This window comes from Medicago sativa, chromosome 3 (assembly GCF_051527215.1).
Source record: "Medicago sativa cultivar Bolivia chromosome 3, Bolivia_mono, whole genome shotgun sequence".
Classification (NCBI taxonomy): domain Eukaryota; kingdom Viridiplantae; phylum Streptophyta; class Magnoliopsida; order Fabales; family Fabaceae; genus Medicago; species Medicago sativa.
This window is the reverse complement of record NC_140751.1, coordinates 38,968,500-38,985,427: the sequence shown is the minus strand read 5'-3', so window position 1 is coordinate 38,985,427 and position 16,928 is coordinate 38,968,500. Positions and strand designations below refer to the sequence as shown.

General features: G+C 34.6%; 1 protein-coding gene and 1 long non-coding RNA gene across 2 annotated transcripts; both read left to right on the top strand.

Annotated features, from left to right (window-relative positions):
• Positions 1 to 427: 427 nt before the first annotated feature.
• Positions 428 to 4,293, top strand: LOC146937533 (uncharacterized). The gene is made up of 2 exons (XR_015030968.1): positions 428 to 782; positions 3,750 to 4,293. It is a non-coding gene; the product is annotated as an uncharacterized LOC146937533 (long non-coding RNA).
• Positions 4,294 to 5,084: 791 nt separating this feature from the next.
• Positions 5,085 to 9,372, top strand: LOC146937532 (G-type lectin S-receptor-like serine/threonine-protein kinase At4g27290). The gene is made up of 7 exons (XM_085751790.1): positions 5,085 to 6,405; positions 6,802 to 6,915; positions 7,801 to 7,958; positions 8,078 to 8,288; positions 8,403 to 8,640; positions 8,718 to 8,868; positions 8,938 to 9,372. The coding sequence occupies exons 1-7, from the start codon at positions 5,112 to 5,114 to the stop codon at positions 9,238 to 9,240; spliced, it is 2,469 nt and encodes an 822-aa protein (XP_085607916.1). The 5' UTR covers positions 5,085 to 5,111; the 3' UTR covers positions 9,241 to 9,372.
• Positions 9,373 to 16,928: the final 7,556 nt, after the last annotated feature.

Here is a 16,928-nt window from a genome sequence, read left to right as displayed (position 1 = left end):
CACTGAGGGTTAACATTACATCATCATAAATCCATATAAGTTTTAACAAGAACATTGAAAATGAAATATATATATATATATATATATATATATTAGTCAAGTAGTCTAGTTGTTAGACTCTAACCTATAAAATGAATAAATGAGGAATTCAAATTTCAAACTCCAATCCCAACATATTGTTATATTCATATGGACTGAGATATGATCACGAACTGACAATAACTGATCAATGATAAAAAGAAATTTGTGAGAAAAATAGACATGAACATTAAATTTTTTTAATAAGGAAAAATCCTCATTAAAACTTGTAATATAATAAAAAAATGTTGATATCCCTTCCTTCAAAAAAAAAAATGTTTATATCCCTAGTGTTGGTCTAATAGAGCAAAGTAATATTTTATTTCCATTATTACAATCGCATAAAATAATGCATAGCCAGACGAAACAGGGAAGAAAGAGAATTAAAATAACAAAATCATTAATTATTAATCACAAATTCATAACTATCTTTAATGTGATGCCATTCATACTTTGGTTTAGACCATAATAAATACACATAACACTCCCACTCTCAGTCTCATTATTCTCTGTCTCCTCTGTTTACAATTTTCTTTTCGAAGAAAAAAATGAGTGGAAATTCACCATGTGCTTCATGCAAGATTCTGAGACGCAGATGCCCAAAAGATTGCATCTTTGCTCCTTATTTTCCTTCTCTTGAACCCCAAAAGTTTGTCGTAGTTCACAAGGTTTTTGGCGCTAGCAACGTTGGCAGAATATTGCAGGTACCTCGTACTCTTTTTAGTGTTCCATTTACTTTTTAGATGATTAAAGTGCTTATAAAATGTGTTTATCAAATAACCCAAGATTAGTTGTTTATATTGTTATTCTCGTTTGTATTATGTGTTTATTCTCTTTTGTTATATTGAATAGTTTGTGAATAAAATGTTTGGCCTTTTTTGAGACCAAAAGAAAAAAGCGAGGAATGTAGAGATTTTTTGTAGACATATTTTAGGTTCTATTCCTAAAACTTCATAGCTAATTGCTCAATAAGTTTCATCAAATTGCTCATATTTTCAGAAAAGTAACTATTGGTTGTTACCACTTAATGGGGTTCTACTCACAAAAATTACCATAAAAATTGTGATCCGATGGTGAACAATTTGAGAACTTTATTGAGCAATCGCCAACTTCCGGATATAAAAAACATAAAAGAGAAACCTTATGAATTTGTATTTAATACTCTTTGCCTTTTCTAAGTTTTTTCTATTCATTACCTTTTTTTAGCTTTCTTTTTTACAAAACTACCTTTTTTAGTACTCCCTCCGTTTCAAAATGAGTGTCGCTTTAGCCAAAAAAAATTGTTTCAAAATGAGTGTCGCTTTCAGTTTCCAATGCAATAATAACTTTTTCTTTTCAATTGTACCCTCCAATTAATACTCTTTACACTACTTCCAAAGTATTACTTTTAAAACTAACCAATAGTTAATAAGGATAATTTGGTAAAATAACCATTCTCTTTCTTTTAATCATTGCATTTCTTAATATGTGTGTAAACACCTAAAACGACACTCATTTTGAAACGGAGGGAGTAGTATTTTTTTAATAAAAAATTGCCCTTTTTAGTTGTTTATATAATAATTACTCCCTCTGGTCACTATTATAAGCAAATTTTGACTTTTTAGGTTCATCTAATAAATGATGCATATAGTCTATATTGTAGACCACATACATCATTTATTGAATGAATCTAAAAAGTAGAATTTTGCTTATAAATGAGACCGGAGGGAGTATTATTTTATAATTATCGGATTTTAAAATATAGTTGGCTAATTGTGATCTAAGCCACGACTGTTAAAGTTACAATGTCTATGTTATGCGATACAAGTAGAATTGTCATATAGGTTAGTCCAACCCAATCATGATTTGCTTAGTATACCAAAACATATAAATTGATGACTATTACTTTTCCCATATGTCATTCTCGCGCGCCTTGTGCTTTTTCCAAAAATGCCCCTGTGCAATTTAGATTTTAATATCCGAATTGGTGAAAAACTCATTTTTTCTTCATAAACACCCTATTTCAAGGGATAAAACAGTTAAAGTTATATAATCCGAACTCAGTTAGGATGGATTATATAATCTGAACTCAGTTAGGATGGATCATTAACATTTTCTGGACAATATTAATCTTCCTAACTCTCATGAATAGTTATTTTAGGTCATTGTTAGCCGTTCTTAACCAAAAATCCGGTTTTCAGGCTACTTGATCAGATTGCTCCAAAACTTGGCCTTGACCATAAAATCAGTAAAATTAAAAATATATTAATCATAAGAATTAATTTATCATTCTCCAAAAAAATACTCTTTCAAAAAATGTGAAAATTTATCAATTTTTTCCTATATTTCTCAATTTTATTAATTTTTTAAGCGTGCAATTCATGAGAGTTAAAATGACTATGAATAACTAACAATGACCTAAAATGACTATCCATGAGAGTTAGGAAGAATAATAGTGTCCTTAAAATGACTATCCATGTTACAAATATGTTCAAAATTTGTGCTGATACAGTTCAGATTATATAATCCTAACTGTTTTTCCCCTAGAAAAAGAGTGTTTAGGGGTGTTCAGATTCTATAATCCGAAAAATTCAAGTAACGCGCCCTATTTTTTGAGGTTTTCGGATTATAAAATACAAATTGGTGAAAAACTCATTTTCCACCTCATTACAAAGGAAAAACTCAGTTCGGATTTTAAAATCTAACAATCTCAAGGGCATTTTCGGAAGGAAAAAAATAGGGCGCTCGAGAAATGAATATGGTGGAAAAAGTAATAGTCTAAATTGATTGAATATGGTTGGATCGATTGTTGTAATGGCTAGCAAAATCGAATCGACCTTGTTGAACTTCACGACTCAACTCATAAAAATTTGGGTGTAGTTCATTAGGTGCCCTCTAATTGCTCAAAAATCAAACTACCGTTGGTTTGATTGGTCCAATCACTTTTTAATTCATCCACAAAATGGTTATTAAGTGTCGTTCGACAATTTTTAGATTGGTCCAATCACTTTTTAAATCAGTTTAACCAATTTAAAAAAATCATCAAACAGTAGTTAACTGTCGCTGGATGTAAGAGCAACCCGTGGTTGCCTAAAAAGCAATTTCCTAAATATTTACGGGTTAATGAGTCGGCCAAACACTTTTTTTTTTTTTTTTACATTTCTAGATATAGTCACGATTGAGGCTACATTATGCACTTTTTTTTTTGTTCAGTGACAAATATGTGTATGTTAATTATTTTGTTAGTATTTTCTCCCTTATCAAAATTTGACCCCTAAACCTTTAATACATTACCCCTTAGCTTAAACCAGTTGAGCTATCAAACCCCCCTACATCATGCAGGTTTGATTCTGATTTTTTTTGTTTTGCAATGAAAAGGATTACAATAAGAAAGAAGTATGATTTAAAACCTTTTTAATGGTTAATTATTTATTAGTATAACTCATATGTGCTGATAAGTGTTTATTATTTTTTAGGGGTAAATTTGAAAATTGATTGAATCGTAACATTTGAACATATTTTTGTACTCTCTTGAACCTTACTTTTCCGCATAGTAAAAAAGTACAACAATGTTGTTGGAGACATACACACAATCTGCTGAATACCTTGATCAATCATTGTGTTCTTGTTCTAACAATTATTATCAGTACTATTTTGACTCTAAATGATTTTTTTCTCATACAATGCATCAGGATCTTCCGATTCAGCAAAGGGAAGGTGCAGTGAGCAGTTTAGTGTATGAAGCAAATGCAAGATTGAGTGACCCAGTTTATGGTTGTGCTGGAGCCATATATCACTTGCAAAATCAGGTTAGTGAGCTTCAAATCCAACTTGCAGTTGCTCGAGCAAAGATACACTACATCAAAATGCAAAATGAGCAAGTGATTCCAGCACCACAATTCAACCAAGATCACACATCTTACTTTATTCCAGATGAACTCGCTCAATACCTTAATTATGATATTTCTTGTTGAGAATATTATGCCTAAATATCTTAGAAGTTTGGTTTTAGATTTAGGCATTAATTAAAAATAAGGTATTGTTGAAGATATCATTATGATTTATATTTCAAAGTTTGTTAGAATTTTTTACCATCATGTCACTCTAAAAGGTCTCCGGTTTGAGTTTGGGTGAAACCATAACTTTTCTTAGGTATACCTTATACCCTGCCCACGGAATTCCTGTTTGTATCTTTGTTATGCTTTGGTTTTTATGTAGTCTTTATTTACCTTTCAATTTTATTTTTTTTTGAAAGTTTGTTAGATTAATTTTAGGATTTGTTACCTTGTTCTTTTTTTTAGGGATTAATGTTTTTGAACAATTTAGATCTAAATATAGAGCTATGAATACACGTTTATAAGAGAGTTCTTTATCCAAAAATACATCTCATATAAACAAATAGAGACACAAAAAACTCCATAATTTCTTCTAGTAATAATGCAATTCATGTTTATCTGGAGAGATATAATATGCATGGACATGGTATACATGGTTTCTTGAATAAAATTTGATCACGTGTTTTGGGGTTATAAGGATACGGCTACCCTTTTTATTTTATATGCATGCAATTATCATAAGTATCAATGTTGTTTAGTGGTATTAGACTTTTATGCACACAGTCAGGTCATAATACCTTAGTAACCTCTCAATCTCAAATGTAAATTTTTGAACTTTGTGATTGTAAAAAAGATATAAATTAAAATTAAGTACAGTTAAGTTGATGATGTTTGAAAAGTAGGAATGATGAAAATATCAGAGTCATTAGTTAAAGACAATAGTTAGTATTAAAGAGGTGTGAAAGAGATAATTAATGGAGAAAGTTGAATGAAGAATTGACAAAATATTTTCAAACTAACTAGTCGCACGTAATGAATAAATCAACAAATTGACAATATTTTCAAAGTTAAGTCAACAAGTCAACAACTACGCAATGACTTGTATACTTCCTCAGCTGCAGAGAAATTTCTTCAATTGACGAAATTACAATATCACTATCTATATATACATAAATTTCTTCAATTAATTATATCTCCTAAATCAACACAAAATACAAAATGACCCTTCTTCCTACCATGCTTGTTATTACAAAGTTACTATTATTCTTCTCCAAAATTTCCACTGCAACCGATACTATTACACAATCACAGTCACTTTTTGATGGCAGCACCTTGGTTTCTAAGGATGGAACCTTTGAGTTGGGTTTCTTCAATCCTGGTAACTCCAACAACCGCTACGTTGGAATTTGGTACAAAAATATCCCTGTTAGAAGAGTTGTTTGGGTTGCCAATCGCGACAATCCAATAAAAGACACTTCTAGCAAGTTGATCATAAGTCAAGATGGAAATCTTGTACTTCTCGATCAAAATCAATCTCTTTTATGGTCAACAACAAACACAACAACAACAACAACAATAACAAAGGTTTCGATTTCGAGTCCAATTGTGCAACTCTTGGACAATGGAAATTTAGTACTTAAAAACAACCGCGAAGAAAATTTTGTGTGGCAGAGTTTTGATTATCCTTGTGATACAATATTACCAGGAATGAAGACTGGATGGGACAAAAAAAGGGGTCTTGAGAGGCGTTTAACTGCATGGAAAAATTGGGATGATCCATCTTTAGGTGAGCTTTCTTCAGCTATGGTATTAACTCCAAACCCTGAAAGCTTTATGTGGAAAGGCTCAACAAAACTCTATAGGACAGCACCATGGACCGGTCCTCGATCTAGTGGAATAATTGGATTCAAAGAAAATCCACTTTTTAATTTTGAGTTTGTCAACAATGAAGACGAGGTATATTATATGTTCACACTCAAGAATAGTTCTGTGGTTTCGATAATTGTTTTTAACGAAACAGTTTCCCTTCGTCAACGCCTCATTTGGATTCCAGAATCCAAAATATGGAAGATTTACCAAATCTTACCACAAGATAGTTGTGATGCATACAATGTCTGTGGGGAAAATGGACAGTGTGTGCTTGATGCATCACCTATGTGTCAATGTTTAGATGGGTTTAAGGCGAAATCGCCACAACAGTGGAATGCAATGGACTGGACAGGTGGATGTGTGCGTAATGGTAATTGGAGTTGTGGGGACAAAAAGAGAGATGGGTTTAAAAGAATTGTTGGGATGAAAATGCCAGATACTACACATTCTTGGATTGATGAGAAAATGACACTTGAAGATTGCAAGGCTAGATGTTTGCAAAATTGTTCTTGCACTGCTTACTCAAGTTTAGACTCAACTGGAACAAATAATGGTTGTTCTATCTGGTTTGGTGATCTTCTTGATCTGAGAGTTTCACCAAGTGGAAAAGATTTATATGTTCGAATGGACGCTTCATATATTGGTACGTAAAGGCTTTCATAGTTTTTTTTTTTTTTTTAACAATGATATGTGTACACCTGATAGTAGCTAACACTCATATAACAACATTCTCTTTTCAACATTTTTTCCAACATTCACTCTTTTATATAGTGAAATTTATGTGAGTCTCATCACTTTATGTAAGACCCATTTCTAATGCACAGGGCATATATGAAGTTCATCTGAGAAGAAAGTGAGTGTTCGAGAAAATTGGAAAGAGAGTGTTGGTAACACTACTCTAAATGTATACACTCCACACGATGCGCACTATACATTTTTCTTTTGTTAATACTAATACATTACTTATGCAGAGGATCATTGATTTTGTTTGGAAATCACATCACATGTGCTTTGTTTCTCTCTTGACCCATAATCGCAGGTGATAAAAATGGGCATACCAAAACAGTAGTATTGTCGGTTTCAATTACAATTTCAGTAGTCCTTGTGATGTTGGCATTCACCTACATTTATATAACAAAGGCAAAGTATAAAGGTAAGTTTCTTAGCCATACGAACTTTTATATTTCTCAAGATTATGAAACTAATGAATTGGACACATTAAATATATCTCACAGACACGGTGTATAATTGAAAAGAGTGCGAAAATACTGAGTACTGCTATCTGAAATTAATTTTGCTCTCATGACTTTAAGTGAAATCTATTTTTAAAATGTAGTTTCGATATTAATTCCATGCATTAAGTGAATAATTGAGAGTGTTCATAACATTTATCATAGTTAAATATTCAATGCAATTTTATTAGAATAAAAGGTGAATCCTATTGTCTTATTGATGGAGATTAGTCGCTTAACTAACATGTAAACTCCATATAATGATAATAAGGGTCTTGCTAATTACATGTCCTAAGAGTATTGGTTAAGGAATCCAGTAATAGAAATTTTGCCTCGGAAACATGAACTTTTACTTGTGTCTTGGCAATAATCATATCGCTTTTTGATGCAAACTTACTAATTTTAATACCTTAATCAATGCCTCAAGGGCACTCATTAGCATTCGACTAAAATAGTAATAATACATTATATATCAAAATGACGTTTTGTTTTAAATTATATATTTTTTCTTCAAAAATTATATTAGTTAAAAAAAATATAGACGTAATGTTGTTTCATGTGCTAACTTTTCAATCAAGTTACATTTTGTTTTAACAGGAAATGATAAATGAACAACCCTTTTGGTTGTTCACACCGTATTTTGCTACGGTTAGGTAATATAAGTTGAATTTTTTAAACATTTTGTTTTACCTTGGAATGCGTGCCAGCTTGAATTGTGCCTTCAGGGTTATACGGTGTGGAATAAGTTGTAGGTTTTGGGTTGCTAAAATAACACTCCTCTTGTTTTAAATGGCATTGATTAAAAGAGAAAATAGAGAAGATCACAAGGTCAGAAGAGAATGATGAAGAAACACATGAAGATTTTGAGCTTCCCATCTTTGATCAAGCTACAATACGCAAGGCAACAAATAACTTCTCTTATGACAACAAGCTTGGGGAAGGCGGTTTTGGACCAGTATACAAGGTAAATTTATGCCATGTTTTTATTGTGTGAATAACTTACAAAATTTCTAGTAGTATGGATAAAATAGAAACAGTGAAATTCATTATTTATAAAAAAATTCAATTATAAATAATATATAGGGTACATTGCTCGATGGACAAGAAATTGCTGTCAAAAGGCTTTCAAGGAGTTCTGGACAAGGACAAAAGGAGTTTAAAAATGAAGTTATATTATGTGCTAAACTTCAACACCGAAATCTTGTTAAAGTTGTTGGTTGTTGTATCGAAGGAGATGAGAAAATGTTGATCTATGAATACATGCTCAATAAAAGTCTCGATTCATTTCTTTTTGGTTAGTATTTTTTTTTTTTTTTGCGAAGTGTAATATTTGATCTAACATAAACTTAGTAAAATTTTTTGTTGTTGCAAAGAAATGATTAATGAACTTATTGAACACTTTTTTCAGATACATTTTCGAGTAAATTGTTAGATTGGTCTACACGCTTTAACATTTTATTTGGAATTGCTCGGGGTCTTCTTTATCTTCATCAAGATTCAAGATTAAGGATCATACACAGAGATCTAAAAGTCAGTAATATTTTATTAGACAGTGATATGAACCCAAAAATTTCAGATTTTGGCTTAGCTAGAATGTGTGGAGGTGATCAAATCGAGGGGAGAACAAACAGAATAGTTGGCACATAGTAAGTATCTTAAAACATAATAACTTATTTGTATAAATAATTAAACATCTGAAAATTTATTGGTTGTTTCCTTGCAGCGGTTATATGGCACCAGAATATGCCACTGATGGATTATTTTCTATAAAATCAGATGTATTTAGCTTTGGCGTATTGTTGTTAGAAATTATTAGTGGAAAGAAAAACAGGGCACTTAGCTATCAAGAAAACGATCATAATCTTATTGGATATGTAAGTACCACTAAATTCAATTCTTTTTTTACATCATGGTAATATATGATAGATATTAAACTTTTGTAGGCGTGGAGATTGTGGAAAGAGAGAACTCCACTCAAATTGATTGATGATTACTTAAGGGACTCGTGCATTGAATCTGAAGCATTGCGTTGCATTCAAATTGGTCTTTTATGTCTACAACAACATCCCGATGATAGACCAAACATGACATCTGTAATTGTGATGTTAAGTAGTGAAGACACTTTACCTAAACCAAAAGAACCTGGTTTCTTAATTAAAAATATCTCAAGCGAAGGAGAGCCTTCTTCTGAAAGACAGACATCTTCTACAAATGAAGTAACTATATCACTAATAGGCCCTAGATAAAGAAATATTTCCATTTACAATATTATATGTTAAATTGTATTTTTTTTTTATAACTACGAGGGCCTAAGCCCTTATATGTTAAATTGTAGTTTCTACTTGATTTTCATTTTTTTTAAGGATACTTGATTTTCATTAATTGTTGTTACTTTTTTTTTTGGTGGTGTTCGGAGTTTGAATCTCGAACGTTCCAAATCTTTTTTCTGCCCATTCTTGATCTCTTCCAAAATATTACTCGTCAGCTTCAACATTCCCAAACTCATACCCTCCGGTGTCAACTCACTAACCAAACTCAAATCTCGGAACTGCTCAATCAACTCCAACTCCTTAACCATCAAAGCAGACATATGCAACGACTTCCTACTTAAAGCATCAGCAACAACATTCGCCTTCCCAGGATGATAACTTAGCTGAAAATCAAAATCCTTAAGATACTCCAATCATCTTCTTTGCCTCATATTCAACTTCTTCTGGTCAAACAAGTACTTTAAACTCTTATGATCATTGAACACCTCAAACTTAGAACCATACAGATAATGCCTCCAAATCTTAAACACATACACCACGGTCGCTAATTCTAAATCGTGAGTCACATAATTCTTTTCATGCACTTTCAACTGCCTCGAAGCATAAGCCACAACTTGACGATTCTGCATAAGCACACCACCAAGACCCATCTTAGGAGCATCACAATACACAACAAATGATTCCTTCGGATTCGGCAAAATCAAAACTGGAGCTGAAGTCAACCTCTTCTTCAACTCTTGGAAACTCTTCTCTCACTTAGCATCCCAAACATAAGCTTGCCCTTTCCGAGTCAACTGCGTCAATGGCAACGCCAACTTGGAGAATCCCTCAATGAACCTCCGATAATAACCTGCCAAACCAAGAAAGCTCCTAACTTCAAAAACAGACTTCGGTGATTCCCACTGCAACACTGCATCAACCTTTGACGATCCACGACAATACTACCTTTAGAAATCATATGACCAAGAAAACTCACTTCCTGCAACCAAAACTCACACTTCGACAACTTAGCAAACAACTTCTTCTCCTTCAAGACACCCAACACAATCCTCAAATGCTCGGCATGCTCTTCCTCCGACTTCGAATACACCAAAATATCATCTATAAACACCTCCACAAAACGGTCCAGAAAAGGATGAAATATCCTATTCATATATTCCATGAAGACATCTGGCGCATTAGATACTCCAAATGGCATCACAGAATACTCATAGTGTCCATACCTTGTTCGAAACGTAGTTTTTGATATATCTTCCGCCTTTACTCTAATTTGATGATATCCTGATCTCAAATCTATCTTGGTGAACACCTCCGCACCAACCAACTGATCCATCTAATCATCAATCCTCGGAAGCGGATACAGATTCTTGATTGTCACCTTGTTCAACTGCCGATAATCCACACACAACATCATGCTTCCATCCTTCTTCTTAACCAACAACACAGGAGCACCCCACAAAGAAACACTCGGCCTGATAAACTGCTTCTCGAGCAACTCTTCCAACTGCTTCTTCAATTCACCCAACTCTGATGCAGATATCTGATACGGCGCAATCAAAATAGGACTCGCTCCTGGTACCAAATCAATTGCAAACTCAACTTCCCTCTCCGGCGGTAATTCGGTAATGTCATCCGGAAAAACTTCTGGAAACTCTTGCACTACCGGCAATTCTCCAACTCCTTTCTCACTACTTTCCTTCAAGGAAGCAAACATCATAAACACACTAGCTTCACCGTCCAAAGACTTCTTCACTTGTTCCGCGGTCAAGAACTTCCCACCTTCCTTAGCTACCGGCTTAGAAAATGTTATACTCTTGGTCAAACAATTAATGTTAACACCAAAAGTCAACATCCAATCCATACCAAAAATTACGTCCATATGCTTCAACGGAAGACACACAAGATCCAACTCAAAATCAACATTGCCAAAACTAACAGGACAATTTGCACACACCAAGGTAGTAGTTACCGAACCACTAGCCGAGGTATCGATAACCATCCCTCGAGACAACAGAGTCACAACCAAACCCAAACGCTCAACACAACTAACCGCGATAAAAGAATGAGTAGCACCAGTATCAATAATTGCAATCAAAGGAGTACTATTGATAAAACACATACCTCGGATGAGATTATCCAGATGCTCCACCTCTTTCACATTCAGTGCAAACACCTTCCCCGCCGCCTTCTTCGGCTTGGTACACTTAGTACTGCTATGCCCCTTCTCCCCACAATTGTAGCAAGTGGTCTCCTTCTCAACATAAGTACACTCAAAAGGCTTGTGACCCGCCTTTCCACACTTGTAGCAACTCTCTCCCTTCTTGCAATGATTAACAAAATGACTCAATGTGCCACACTTGAAGCACCTGACCTCAGCAACATTCGGCTCAGAGCCTCCACCACCTTCTTTCTTCTTTCCTTTGTCCTTGTTGTACGGTTTCCCAAATCCATGACCCTTTCCTTTCCTATCATGCTGAGCCTTGTAATGATTAGCTTTAGCCCTTCCGGCATCGTCAAACATACGACACTTATGCACCAAAGTGTCAAAGTCTCGGATCTCCTGAATACACATGTACTGGTAGATATCGGGCCTCAAACAGCTTTCAAACTTCACACACTTGGAAACCATCGCATCCTCCACATTGATGTACGGACAAAACCTTGAAAGCTCTTCAAACTTGGCAGCATACTCAGCCACTGAACGGTTCTCTTGCTTCAAGTTCAAGAATTCCACTTCCTTCTTAGTCCACAAATCCTCAGGAAAGTACTTCCCCAAAAACTCAATCTTGAACCTAGCCCAAGTCACAGCTCCACCACCGGCCTCAAGCCTCCCCTTAGCATTGGTCCACCAATACTCAGCCTCCTCAACAATCATGTGAGTAGCCAATCTTATCTTCTGATCCTCACAAGTCACCATAGCACGAAAGATCCTCTCCATGGCCTGCATCCATGTCTGAGCTACATCCGGGTCATACCTACCCTTGAACGTCGGCGGACTGTTTTGCAAGAAACGATCAAGCCTCCGCTCCTCAGCTTCTCCAGGATCACGATGACCAACCGCCGCCTGCTCGTTAGTCTGAGCCAACACCTGAGCCATCGAAGCCAAAGCTTGCGCAATCGCCGCATCATCTCTACCACCAGTCATCTCAAGACTACACAAAACCAACCAACAGATAAGAACAAAAGCACAACCAGACAAGTATCGAAGGTAACTCATTACCATTCGCATACAAACAGGAAAATTCAACGGATACTAGTCCGGACAAGACTGACCACGACTCTGATACCAATTTATAACGACCTAATTCTATTAAAGTAATAAAACATGCGAATGTAGCAAATATTCAAGAATTAGACGCTACGTCTCACATAATCCAAAAACTCAACATGCATATCTAGATAGAATATCTCAACAGTCACAGCGGATAAAATTCATATACAAAATCTCCAACATAAATATGCCATGGTCAATAATACATCATCATAAGAAAATTCTCTAACCTCAACAATCAGTACATCTCAAATAAATAAAATAAGTCCAACACAACCAAAAGACACTGACTCAACCTAATCAGAGCCCTAAACTATAACTCCAAAATGATAGCGGAGGCTAACTCTAGCTATCCAAGCACTCACCACAAGTGGACTACTCCTGCACAGCCTCTATCCATCCATACAGACAGGTAGGCAGTCAAAAACCACTGGAGGTTAGCATTACAATAATCATAATCAATAAATAATAATTGGATATAAAGAAGTTAAATTAATTCTTAATAGTTGCATAAACAATTAACTTCCAAGTATACATCCATTCAACCAATCCAAATATTACAAGCAAGCATCCACTTATCACCAACAACCAACATCCACATATCACATCAAGCTTTCATTTCATTATGCAATGCACCTATACTCGTCACATACATGCATGTGGTACCATACAACAACATTAGATGCCAACCGCACATCTAAGTAAGAGCACACCTCCTCTTACCATGTAAAAGTACACCTCCTTTTACATGTCACAACCAACTTCATATGATATGATGCATGGACATACAACAATGACCCGATAATGCACAACTTCAACATATAACTACCAACGACAATGTAAATGTACACCTCCAATTACATTGACTAGCTCAACAACATTGCATTATCAAGTATTCATGTCCACACAGATTCAACAAATCACAATTCACATATGAGTCATCATCACATAAATCATTATCAACTACACAAGATCTCACAACAATCCCACATACTTCTCATAAACCAGGCAAAGTGGAATAATACAACATTTATGATAAACATCATATTCAACCTTCAACAACCATTCATATATCCTCAATTAATCATATAAAGTCATTCACAAAAGATTTACAAGGTAATTGGTTCAAAGGAACCGTTTTCAACAAAGTTCGCCTATCTTATCTGATTTTCAAAATAATTGAAGTTATTGAACCAAACCAAGTAAACAAGATTCAATGCCTCAACTAAGTATACATCTAGGACACATGTGAGTGCAGTAGAGGATACTTTGGCGTTTCACCGGCCAAATGTGATGAAATCATGAAAAACTCAAGTTCGTGTCTCTTTATCATTTTTCAAGGAATTTCTCATTTTCAAAGCAAAACAAGTTAAGACTTGATGAAGCCAATCTCAATCAATTTTAGAAATCATATAAACATTATACAACTTCGATCCTACTTCAATTCCATGAGAAAAACGAGTTTCCGAAAAATTGACGTTTTGGACCATTTTTCAAAAGTTAGAGAATTTTTACAAATTCAAGTCCAATCTGATTCAAATGAAATTCCAGTAGGATTAAGAGTACAAACAGAGGTTTAACAAGTCAAAAGAAACATTTTAGAAAACCCGGATTGGTCCCCAAGTGCACGAAGCGAAGAAATAAAAATGGCTAAACTGGGTGCTGCACGCTTAAGCGTCCTCTGCACGCTTAAGCGTCCAACTTCCAGAAACTCCAGGAAGTGCACGCTTAAGCTCTCTCTCTAGCTTCCTCTTCAACCCTTCTCTTCTCTTACTCTTTCTCTCTCTACCTCTTCTCTTAATATTGAAAAATGATGGTAAACCCTATTTTCCTCTAACACTAGAGTTTATATAGGTTCCACCTAATTGGGCTCAACTCACAATGTCTTAACAGGCCTAACCCATTACTAATCTAATTCAAAATGTTACTACTCACTTAACGGTAAAATGTGATACTAACGGTCACCTACCGGTAAAAAAAACAATTCACTACCACTCCCTAGCACTTAGTAAAATAACCACTCACACTAAGCACTAAAAATAATCCTCAGCAAAATTACAAAATTACCCCTACTCTCAAAATGACCAAAAATACACGCAGAGGCAAATAATCACATACAAGCACATACAAGCAAACACAAAAGCAATTAAATAAATAATAAAATAAATCTAGCGAAAAATCGGGCTGTTATAGGAGCCGGATAACTCCCCGCCCTCACCAGCCTCGGGCGTTACATGCCCACCAAGTGGGGGCGTTACATGCCCACCAGCTTCCGCTTGGTTCGTCCCTGAACCACATCGTACTAGGAGAGGTCTGCTCTGGTACCATTTGTAACACCCCAGACTGCTTTCAGGATTGCCGAATGACCCCACAAATCAACACAAGTCTTTTCAGCGTGTTTTGTCCTCACTCGCACACTTACAGGGAAACTTCCCAGTAGGTCACCCATCCCAAAATTGCTTAAAGTCAAGCACGCTTAATTGTGGAGTTCTCATGGAATGAGCTACCAAAAAGAAGATGCATCTTGTTTGATGAGATCAAGAGTTCACTAAGCATGTGGAAGGAAACCCTATAAGAAATTCACATGACAAGAAACTTTAGTGTGCTGATTAATGCTGAATAAAACAACAATTAAAAGTCCAATTTTCTCCATTTTAATAAGTACTCCCTCCGGTCACATTTATAAGCAAAAAACAACTTTTTAAGTACATTGAATAACTAATGTATCTAGTTTATAAACGTGGTTAGATACATTAGTTATTCAATGTACCTAAAAAGTTGTTTTTTGCTTATAAATGTGACCGGAGGGAGTAATTTTCATTTTTATTTTTGGGTGGATTTTTAGATGGTCTTTTGTATTCTCCTAGCCTCTCCAAATGCTTCAAAATAGTGCTCTAAGTTATTATGGTGGCTAGTAAGAATCACTTACTCTTAAATCTTATTAGGTCTTGCTTATCACTAAACCTAATTTTTTCCTCTAATTCCATGTAATTAATGCTTGCTAAACAACCCTAATTTTTTCCTCCTTTTAATTTTGAAATTTGAAATTCAAATTGTTTTGGAAGTTTGTTGCAACACTTCCAATACGTGTGCAGTAAATGAGAGTTATGTGCCTTTCCACTTTTTTAGGCTCTATATTAGTGCGGTAAATGAGTTATGTTGTTGATGACTTTCTACTTTTTTAGGCTCTATATTATTTTTCCAATAGTATTTTCAATTTCAATTTATTTCTGATAGTTAACGCGACCTTTTGTATATTCCAGGCAATATTAATTTCCACTCAGATATTTATCTGTTTTCAATGCACTTCACCTATCCATGCACTCAGATATTTCTGATAGGTGATATTTATCTGCATTTATCTGAAGTGAGTATGCACTTCACTTCAGATATTTATCTGTTTTCAATCCTCTCCAGTGGGCTTTCAACTGGATATTGTCCAGTGAACATCCTGGCCCTTCAATTGGTTATGACTGCATGTGGGAATGGTGAAATAGTGGTTGTGATTTCACAGGAGAAACTGTACACGGGAGAGGATCTGCTCCCCATACTCTATTCCTTCTCACTATAAATCAGAGCCATGCATAGTTGAAGAAAACACAACATTATTTCTTCTTCTATAAATACACACCTACCAGACTGTGCCGTGCAATACTTCTGGTTGTTGTTTAAGTTTCCAAACGGTTCCATACAATACTCCTGGTTGTGCTTTTAGTTTCTACCATTGCACATTGTCAAACAAAATCTAATATTGGAGGGAGGAGTATTGTTTTGGTTGTGACTAAGCCAATTCTCAAGGTTTGCAATTATTTGGCACACGATTAATTATAAGATGGCAGATTCGTTTCATAAGGCTTGTGTTGTTGGATTTCCCCACTATATACATTAATACTTGCTCTGTGAACATAGTCATAGTTAACCGTGAACAGAAGTACATTGATAAAAGGTGTATTTACTGAGTGTTGGTTGTCAAGTAATTTTCCTGTCGTTTTCAATATCCTCATTAATTCTTGGTGGTTATTCAATACTCCCTCCGTCCCATATTATAAGCAAAAAAAAATAAAAATAAACACACTTATTAAGAAAACTAAAACATAGTAGTTTGTAACATAGTTTTTTGTATTATCTTTGAAATAAGTTTTATAGGAAGATGTAAAAACAATTTTCATTGGTAGTTGATTATAGAGAAAATGAAAAAGAGAGCAAATTGAATGCACTTTGCAATTAATTTTTCTTTGAAAAAGATAATTTTTTGAAAAAACATAATTAAATATGATAAAAGTTGGTCTTTTTTGCTTATAATTTAGGACAAAGAAAATAGGTTTTTTTTTGCTTATAATTTACTACCTCCGTTCCTTTTTGATTGTCACTTTTTCACATCTTACACAAACCA

What these genes read in the sequence shown, in the direction of transcription:
- LOC146937532 (XM_085751790.1), top strand. Translation starts at nt 5,112, where the DNA reads ATGACCCTTCTTCCTACCATGCTTGTTATTACAAAGTTACTATTATTC. An exon ending in AACAGAATAGTTGGCACATA is followed by an intron (nt 8,641 to 8,717) that starts GTAAGTATCTTA and finishes GTTTCCTTGCAG; the next exon opens with CGGTTATATGGCACCAGAAT. An exon ending in ATCATAATCTTATTGGATAT is followed by an intron (nt 8,869 to 8,937) that starts GTAAGTACCACT and finishes AAACTTTTGTAG; the next exon opens with GCGTGGAGATTGTGGAAAGA.